The sequence below is a fragment of the Pelophylax lessonae genome (genome assembly GCF_965119305.1).
Source record: "Pelophylax lessonae genome assembly, chromosome: 2".
Taxonomy (NCBI): domain Eukaryota; kingdom Metazoa; phylum Chordata; class Amphibia; order Anura; family Ranidae; genus Pelophylax; species Pelophylax lessonae.
In genome coordinates this window covers 363,561,050-363,571,352 of record NC_138769.1, presented here as the reverse complement: position 1 = coordinate 363,571,352, position 10,303 = coordinate 363,561,050, and the positions used below count along the sequence as shown (strand labels likewise).

The window sequence follows — 10,303 nt, the reverse complement described above, 5'->3', positions numbered from 1 at the left end:
TATCAGTTCCTATTATTTCTTTCATAGTAAGGGTGCCCACCCATTTCAAATATAGTGCCCTCTGCCCTTCAGGTGCCAGCTCTATTTATAGTTGCATTATCAGAGCAAATTAACATGCAGTTGTAGGGTGTGTTACTGCCCTCTACTGCTCCCTTACACAAACTACAAGACTCACCTAACAGGATCTTTTTCTATTTCTAAGATCTTGTTCAACTTCACATTCTCTCATGCTCTCTTCCAGCAAAGACATGGTTACTAGTTCTTTTTTTTCTCCTAGCCACGCTTTTCTAGTGAAAGCTTACAATGGAGCTTATTATGAAAGCAAGCCGGTGTTAATAAAACAGGAAATCTTTGAGCAGCATGAGGGAAAGAGCATGTTATGGATAGAGGAATATCTGTCTGCTCTGAACAACAGCCTATTCACTGCTCTGTGACTCCTGCTGAGGATGGCCGCTTGAAACTTGTGCAAAATCATTTCAAATGTCCTGCATTAAATTTTAATTTCTGTGTGTAATAAAAAAAACAAAAAAAAAACAGAGGGAAAATTACTTAATTGGATAATCTTTTCTAACCCTTATTATTTTGATGTCTATAAATTAAAGGGCATATTTATAAATAAGGATTAAAAATGTTTAATAGGCATATACTTGTGTTACAGGAAAGCTGGCCCCGATTTAAATGCCATTGTAAAGTACATTTTTTATTCTTGGTTCTCATACAATTGAAATTCTAATTATGAATCCATATTTATATTAGGAAGCCAGGAGGGGGCTGTGGGAATTAGGTTGTCATACCTGGAATTTTCATTTAAATAGTCAGTAAGGGGCTGGCTCCTTCCTATCCCATGAGCCAATGACATAGACTCTGCAAATGGCAGCTAATTACATATTCATGGCCTCTCCTCCCTTCTCCAACCTTAGCTCAGTCTCAGTGTGTCAGGGAGCTGCATCCCACATCATCCTATATTTGGGGTCTGGTAACACAGGGCTAGCTGGAGCTCTTACCTAGCTAGTAGGATTTGTGCACAAGCCCTGTGCAGCTTCCCCCTCCCCTCCCTGTAGGTCCTCTGGCAACCAAGACCTGGCACCATGGTCAGCCTGCAGCTCTCTGTGATCCTACAGCTCATCTGCTTGTCCCTGGCACAGTTTGTAAGTCACTTTTACTTTCTTGCTTCTTTGTTTTGTGAATGTTTCCAAAGTGTCAAAAGTAAACTTTCGGCAGATGTTTTTTTTTGATGTGTAAATCATTTTCCTGTTAATATCGTTTGTTTTTGGTGATGGTTTTGTTTAAAGTAATCTTTTTTGTCTAACAGGTTGATGTGCTTTTGGATTTACTCAAGGTGTTTTTTTTTTTTTTTTTTTTTTTTTTTTATAATAGGTTTGGTAGAAAGTTTGTATGCAAGGACTAGAATGACCCAGGGATAGACTGTTTGTCTTTCAGGAACCACAGCACAGAACTGTGGTCCAGGGTTGCGTAAAGCATCCTAGGTACAGGTAGTGGATGTGCTGTCACTGTAGGTAAAAAAACGTGTGACCAATAGTAACCAGTCTAGTATCGGGGTTACATGGTATTTTTTACACCATTTCATTTAATGAATTTAATAATATATATATATATATATATATATATATATATATATATATATATATATATATATACCGTATTTTCCGGCGTATAAGACGACTGGGCGTATTAGACGACCCCCCCTAATTTTCATCTACCGGTAATACTTATACTTAGGTTACCTTGGAGATATTATACTCGGCGTATAAGACGACCCCCAATTTTTGGGGGATTTTTTTGAGGTTCAAAAGTAGTCTTATACGCCAGAAAATACAGTGTGTATATATATATATATATATATATATATATATATGTACACAAATCCAAAAAAGTCATGGGTCTTGTAGCGGAGATAAGTCAAAGCATCAGAATTTTAAGTCAACATTTCAATGGAGCTTTCTGTCCACCCAGTAGAGTGGCAGTGGCATAAATATATATATATATATATATATATATATATATATATATATATATATATATCTGTATATAAATAGATATATATATATCTATATATATATATATGCCACTGCCACTCTACTGGGTGGACAGAAATATATATCTATATAGATATTTATATCTATATATCTACATATATATAAATAGATATATAAATCTCTATATATACTGTTAATGTGTTCCTAAATGGCAGAATTTAGATGATAAATATGATGAGGATGGTATGACATGCTTTATATATAACTCATTTGATACATTTTATGGGCTTATGTAAAAAAAATGCTATGTTGCCCATCCAATCAGAAACCCTTTTTTGCTTTTTAACACTGCACTTTAGGAATGACAGCTGGAAGCTGACTATTTGCTATGAGCAACTAGACTTTTTTTTTTGCTAGCACACTATTCAGGCAGAAACCTTACAGTCTTTACAAAAAATGTTATTTTGGTTCAATCATATGGCTCAGATTTCTACACAATATGATTCACAAGGTTGTATTTTATTTCCAAAATTCATATCACACATAAAAAGGCCCTAAATGCCTGGATTTTTCTTTCTTTAAAAAGTGGTATAAAAATGAGCTTCTTCCCATCTACTATAAATAAAATACTGAATCTATAATACCACAATAACAATAGGGTAAAGAAGCACTAAAAAAGAGATAGATAATTAAGTAAAGGTAATTCTTGTCTATAATCAGGATGCAGTAGACGTTTTGGAATGGAGAGGGATGGTGTCTGTAGGTGAGGAGGCTGGAGGAATGCAGCGTCCTGAGACATTTGGCATTCATATGTGAGAACAAAGTTTGCCATTCAGGAGTCTGGAGTCTGATCCTGTTCCCCACACACTCACAGAGCCCCCGAACACAAACAAATGAAAGGACACCGTGCCTGCGGCTTGTTTAGGCATTTTTTTACACTATCCTGCAGAGGAGGCCCCATACCATTAATTGTTAGCTTTTCAGACAAGCATTGCCTTGTTTATACATTTTTGCTAGCATGCAAACAACAAAAACTGTGAAGAATTTCACTGCATATTTTTAATTGGCTAAACTTTGAGGTTTCATGTAGCAGCATTTCTCTTAAAACATATTTAAAGCTGTTTTTGAAAAGATTGGACTGCTTACTTTCATTGCATAACTTTCGATTTTCACACAGTGGGATCCATCCACACTATAACAATATTAATTGTAGCAATATATTGCTCAAAAGCATGGAATATCAGCTATTTCCCCTATATACAATGTTTTTTTGGGCAGTAATAATGAATATTGTCAATGGCCTAGTCATCAGAGGTTTATCTCAAACTAGGCCCACCCAGTGCACAAGGCCTGGGCTATGTATTTTATGCCAATTACTGTTTGCAATTTGTTAAAAAATATGAGTGTACAATGTATCATTATTATTACTATTCACTTTAAATAGTATTGGCATATCCTATGGTGTTTAACAGAGGGCACTAAACCATTATTTGGTCACCCTTGCCCCAGTGAAGATGGCAATCTACCATCCACAGAATAATCACTGAATAACATTCGCCCCTTAGGGCCTACTTTCTCCAATACCAAACAAACTTTCTTTTGCAAAGTTTATGGGGTGTGAGAGGAAACCAGAACACCCTGGTTTGTAAATACTGTACAAACATGGAGAGACTTACCAAGTCTGTGGTATTAACAGAACACAGGATCAACCAAGGGGCTTTCAGTCTGTGATATGCCCTGGTTTCATTATTTCCGAGTTGTCCTTTGTCTTTATTTTTCCATACATACTGAATGTTATTTAGTGATAATGTAATCTTTGGGTCCACAGAGTAGTGTTTTATCCCCTTGCTCTAGATTAGAGTACTTGGGGCCTGTTATGTTCTAGCCTTTCTCCACGGAGATTGGCATAGTATTAGTGGCAATGCAGAATAGATAACCAAGCAATGTCCACATATCAAGACAAAATATGGCAGATGGAAATGGGATATTTACAAAAGCATGTGTGTTAGTATAATGGGCCTACATTGACCAAGGAGGTCAAGGGGACCCTCTTTGCCTGAACAAGGCCTTCGTCTGTGCAGGTTTCTCTACTACAACACTTTGGAGCTTGATTAAAAGAGGTGGAAACTGCTATCTGTATCAATTCTGATAGATTTGTTTGTTATTAAAGGTGCAGTTTCTGCACTCATTTTTGCCATAAATCGACAAAGGTGAAAATAGGATGGCAATATCTTGTTTTCTGGTATATTTCCGCAATCCGTACAGACTATTGGCCTTTAAATGACCCAATATAGTCCTTGGATGCTGTAGGAGGCTGTTCCAGGTGGTATTTCTTTTTATTTATTACTAGTGTTTATATAGTGCCAACAATTTATGCAGTTCTTTATATATTGTACATTCAGTCCCTGCCCTCAGCTTACAATCTAAGGTCCCTATCTCACATGCGTACATACACATACTAGGGCCATATTTGAAAGGAGCCATAATTGTTTTTGCCTCATTTAGCAAGATTCTCTGCAGATTTTTCACAATTTGTTAACACTTCACTTATGTTTCACTTTTCATGCTGCCCATTCAGTCGCACACTGAAGTATTTTAGCAGAGAAATAGGATAAAGTGTAGAAAATATAATAAAATTCAGACTGCCTTCATTAGTAGGCTCCATTCCTTCTGTAAGGAAGCCATTGCAAAATATGCAGTATGTGGAGTACATTGCAAAGCAGCCAATAAATTTTCACCTTTTATCTGTGAACCCAAAGTTGAATTATGATTGGAAGCCATGGATTACTGCATCATGTATACTGTTCTTCGACATATTATAAGCTGGTATTTTTTTCTATCATGTGCTAAATTATAGACTTTTCCAGCAGAGAAAAAACATTTCAGTTAAATGTAAAATATATAGACCGGCCAACAGCCAAATAGCATTTCAAACATAAAAGAGATTTTTATTTATATATAATTTAAATGAGACATACTATATTTGTGTAACATGTTACTACATTTTCGATATGGATAAACATTTAATACAAGGCAGGTCTTATTGGTATCAGCTACTTATGGCATTAGAACTTATGGGCCATACACACTATAAGATTTCCTGAAGACTTTTTCCTTAAGACTTACCAAAACCATATAATATGAGGTCAAACCTAAACACTTTGTATGCAATCTGGTAGGCCCTTGCACTACATAGAAAAGGTAAATCTGAAAAAAATCTAACCCCAAAAGTTGGATAGTGTGTATCCAGCTTTAGTTTCAATCCACCATCAGCTGCTTCCACATAGGTTTCCAAAGGCCACTGTCATGGAGAGGGAAGATTATGTATTTATGACATTTGCACCCTGTTTCTCATTTATGGAAGATAACAGAAACCTTTGTATATAAATTAATTTACTAGTGTCCTTATTTTGTCCATTCCTATATTTAAGTAATGTTTATATTGTTTATTGTCAATTTCATAAATTTTTATTTATGAGCAGTTATAGCATATTAACCTGTGTATTTTTTTTAAGATACAATGAAATATACATTGATAAACACCCTAATAAGCTTATGCTGCTAGCTATATCAAGCTGTTGATGGATTTGTTATTTAAAAAGTATGTTAATTTAATCTAATTTTATTTCTTTTTTAGAGAGGTCCTCCGGGTCCAGCAGGGCCTCCTGGTCCACCAGGCACACCAGGGATCCCAGGATCAGATGGCATAGATGTGAGTACACAATCCAGAAACAAAGAGGGTCTGTGTGTACCAGACTGAGAGGTTGAGCACTTTTGCAAAAAAAACACTAGATGGCGACCTAATGCAGGATCATGGCATAACTTCTCGCTGTTGTTCACCGCATAGTCTACTTTTTATAAAATAAGGTTCAGTCTTACAACTTTTTTTTTTTTTTTCTTCATGAAATCATATAGCATAAAAGGTCATTATACCACATACATTTACTCTTTCATTGCACAAGCCACACCACAACTGTACTAGAAATAGTTAAGGTTTTTCATGTACAAATATATTATGCATAGGATCATAAAAGTTTACACCATATATGCTTCAAAAATGTTCAATTCAATCCAAATCAGGTAATCAGGTGTTTTGAATTATAAATTAAACAGGATATTTTTTTTAGTGCATTTAGAAACAATAAACTTGCAAAAAATGGATTAACACAACTCTTTTTTTTTTTTTAAATGAACAGGTAAAATGAACTTACAAATATACTCTTAACTATAAGCTAGCCAATGACCCTAAAGCTAACCCAATACCTAACATAAACCTAAAACATCATTAAGCTGCTTTTAAAGTGACACTACCCTTATTCTGCAAAAATAATCCATACATGTTTACTACTTAATGGTCCTGTATTCTATTTTTTATGGAATTGTTCCTTATTGTGTTTTTCTGCCTCCTTGTAACATTTTCTGTGAGCTCTTCTTTAACCCCACACTACTGTGTGTTTGAACAATTCATACAGCACTTTACACACGTTTCCATTCACATCAGACCCTCCCCTCAATGAGCTTACAATCTAAGGTCCCAATCTCACATACGCACATACAGTGCCTTGAAAAAGTATTCATACCCTTTGAAATTTTCCACATTTTGTCATGTTACAACCAAAAATGTAAATGTATTTTATTAGGATTTTATGTGATAGACCAACACAAAGTGGCACATAATTGTGAAGTGGAAGGAAAATGATAAATGGTTTTCAATATTTTTTACAAATAAATATCTGAAAAGTGTGGCATATACTTTGTAGAACCACCTTTCGCTGCAATTACAGCTGCAAGTCATTTTGGGTATGTCTCTATCAGCTTTGCATATATAGAGAGTGACATTTTGCCCATTCTTCTTTGCAAAATAGCTGGAAAATTTCAAGAGGTATGAACAAATTTTCAAGGTACTGTATTAGGACCAATTGACCTTTCAGCATGTGTTTGGTGTGTGGGAGGAAACCCATGCAAGCACAGGGAGAACATGCAAACACCATACAGAGAGTGTCCTCGCTGAGATTTGAACTTAAAAACCCAGCGCTAACCACAAGGCTAAAACAAAGACAGACAGAGGCGCCTCTAAGTGTAGACTTTATGCAACAGGTTTAATGAATAAAATGATGCACTCACGTTAGTAAATATATATTCATGCCCATAAAACAAAGTTCCAGTGTGGAGAAGTGTACATCATCTGGTCATGGACATCTGTCCTGCTGGAGCCAAAATCCTTTCGCCACGGCCGGCTTGTACGGCAAGGTTAGAACCAGGAAGCAGGCTCGGTGTATTTGCTTGACAGCGAGGCTTGGTGGATAGTCGAACCTGGATGACGTCATCTGCATGCGACGCGTTTCCGAGCATGCTTGCTGTCTGGGGGAGGGCAGCTGCGCTCCTTCTTCACGGCAAGTATCCCCCAGGCAGCAAGCACGCTCGGAAACGCGTCGCATTCAGATAACATCATCCAGGTTCGACTCCAGTGCATAATTTTATTAATTAAACCTGTTGCATAAAGTCTACACTTAAAGGCGCCTCTGTCTGTCTTTGTTTTAGCCCTGTGAAACCCCTGGCTTTTGGTTTCTGGATGGCTGCCCTACATGGTGGACTTTTTCTCCCCCTGTGCCATTAATGACTTTTAACTCTATGGACTTTTGGTTCGATATGTGATCAAGCGCCTGTTAACATTGTGTATTTCTGCTAACCACAAGGCCACTGTGACAAGTTAAAGTAATGTCAAAAATAATTTTCAATATTATTTTAAATCTGCTGCTTTTATTAAAATACTACCTGGTAATCCTGCTAGGAAGGTTCTTGTGCATGCCAATTGTAGGGTGTCAACAATCTGTCCCTCTCTCAATTGTGGTACTACACTATTCTGTCATGCAACCATCTCGTTCAGGCCAGTGCCTAGGGTGCCAACGATCTGTCCTTGTTTCCTAATCGTGGTCCTACTCTGTCATGCGGCCTTCTAATGAAGGCTTTAACTGGCTGTTTCAACACTTGCACAACCAGGGCTCACTGGTCTCACCATTAGAAAATCACTCTTCAGAAATGCCATGCAACCACTGCTACATTGCATGCATGTAAAGAGGAACAGATACTTCTAAAGTTCTACTTTAGCCTTAACCTTTTTAGTATAACAATTATCAAAATGAAAACTGTGGTCATGCCAGCCTCTTCCCCTTGTCCAATCAGAGAACACTTTGCATTCATTCTCTAAGTGGCACCCTTGCTGAGCAGCCGACCTCCTGGGTTTACGATGCATCAGCCTGGCCGTTTAGCATGGGACCTGGAGGCTAGTGGAGATTAGGGATGATCGAACTTTTGAAAAGTTCGGTTCGGCCAGAACATCCGAACTTCCCGACCCGAACTTCGGTAATCAAAAAACACAATTTTTAAGCCCTAAAACCCAATAAACGCCCCTAAAAAGTGCCTAGGTTTCTGGGTCATGCCCCATTAACTATTAATCACACAAAAAAAGTTCTTAAAAATTGTCATTTTTGATAAAAAAGCCAATTATTGAAAAAAAAAGAGAGAGATTTTTTGATTTTGACTTTGGATTTAGTATCTGGGGGGTCTAAAGGGTGTGCATGTGAAGTTTCAGCTCTGTAGCATGTCCAGAACCATGAAAAAAAAAGATAATTTTTCAGTAGAACAGGGATGTGGGTCGGGACCCTCCTATATGATCTTTTTTTCTGGTTCTGGTTCTGGACATGCTACAGAGCTGATAAAAATGCTACAGAGCTGATATCATTTTTGATAAAAAAGCCAATTATTGAAAAAATTAAAAAAAAAAAGGAGATTTTTTGATTTTTACTTTGGATTTCAGATCTGGGGGGTCTAAAAGGTGTACATGTGAAGTTTCAGCTCTGTAGCATGTCCAGAACCATAAAAAAAAAGATTGTTTGTATTAGAACACTTTCTTTCAGGACAGGTAGTTAGCTTCTCTCCCGGTTTAATAGCAGGCATTTTTTGGGGTTCTTTGCAGTCAGGAAAAACATCTGAACTTGTGTATAGTGGTACTGTGCACAAGTTCTGATGTTTTGCCTGCCTCCAAAAACCCCCAAAAAATGCCAGCAAAAACACACCTGGGCATTTTTTTTTTGGACGCTAGCGTTTTTTTTTGGCATTTTTTTGGGGTTCTTTGCAGTCAGGAAAAACATCTGAACTTGTGTATAGTGGTACTGTGCACAAGTTCAGATGTTTTGCCTGTCCCCAAAAACCCCCAAAAAATGGCAGCAAAAACACACCTGGGCATTTTTTTTGGACGCTAGCGTTTTTTTTGGCATTTTTTTGGGTTCTTTGCAGTCAGGAAAAACATCTGAACTTGTGTATAGTGGTACTGTGCACAAGTTCAGATGTTTTGCCTGTCCCCAAAAACCCCCAAAAAATGGCAGCAAAAACACACCTGGGCATTTTTTTTTGGACGCTAGCGTTTTTTTTGGCATTTTTTTGGGTTCTTTTGAGGCAGGCAAAACATCTGAACTTGTCTATAGTGGTATATATACACACATACTTATATGTTTATACACACCTAGACATATATAGGTGTGATAGTAGCAGAAATATATTAGTGTAAATGATTTCATTAGCGCAAGCATATATTTCTGCTACTATCACACCTATATATGTCTAGGTGTGTATATAAATATATGTATGTGTGTATATACACCACTATAGACAAGTTCAGATGTTTTGCCTGCCTCAAAAGAACCCAAAAAAATGCCAAAAAAACGCTAGCGTCAAAAAAAAAATGCCCAGGTGTGTTTTTGCTGGCATTTTTTGGGAGTTTTTGGAGGTAGGCAAAACATCAGAACTTGTGCACAGTACCACTATACACAAGTTCAGATGTTTTTCCTGACTGCAAAGAACCCCAAAAAATGCCAAAAAAACGCTAGCGTCCAAAAAAAAAATGCCCAGGTGTGTTTTTGCTGCCATTTTCTGGGGGTTTTTGGAGGCAGGCAAAACATCTGAACTTGTGCACAGTACCACTATACACAAGTTCAGATGTTTTTCCTGACTGCAAAGAACCCCAAAAAATGCCTTCTATTAAACCGGGAGAGAAACTAACTACCTGTCCTGAAAGAAAGTGTTCTAATACAAACAATATTTTTTTGTCTGGTTCTGGACATGATACAGAGCTGAAACTTCACATGCACACCTTTTAGACCCCCCAGATACGAAATCCAAAGTAAAAATCAAAAAATCTTTTTTTTTCTTTCAATAATTGGCTTTTTTATCAAAAATGACAATTTTTAAGAACTTTTTTTGGGTGATTTTGTGTCTGGGGGGTCTAAAAGGTGTACCTGTGAAGTTTC

At 37.0% G+C, this 10,303-nt stretch overlaps 1 protein-coding gene across 1 annotated transcript in view; it reads left to right on the top strand.

Moving 5' to 3' along the window:
- The first annotated feature begins 986 nt into the window (after window positions 1-986).
- The window catches only part of COL9A2 (collagen type IX alpha 2 chain), a 116,605-nt gene continuing 107,288 nt past the window's right edge, over window positions 987-10,303 (top strand). Inside the window, exons 1-2 of the mRNA XM_082247604.1 lie at window positions 987-1,148; window positions 5,635-5,709. Of these exons, the coding sequence (XP_082103730.1) occupies window positions 1,089-1,148; window positions 5,635-5,709 (135 nt within the window). The 5' untranslated portion in view covers window positions 987-1,088. The remainder of the gene's footprint in view (window positions 1,149-5,634; window positions 5,710-10,303) is intronic.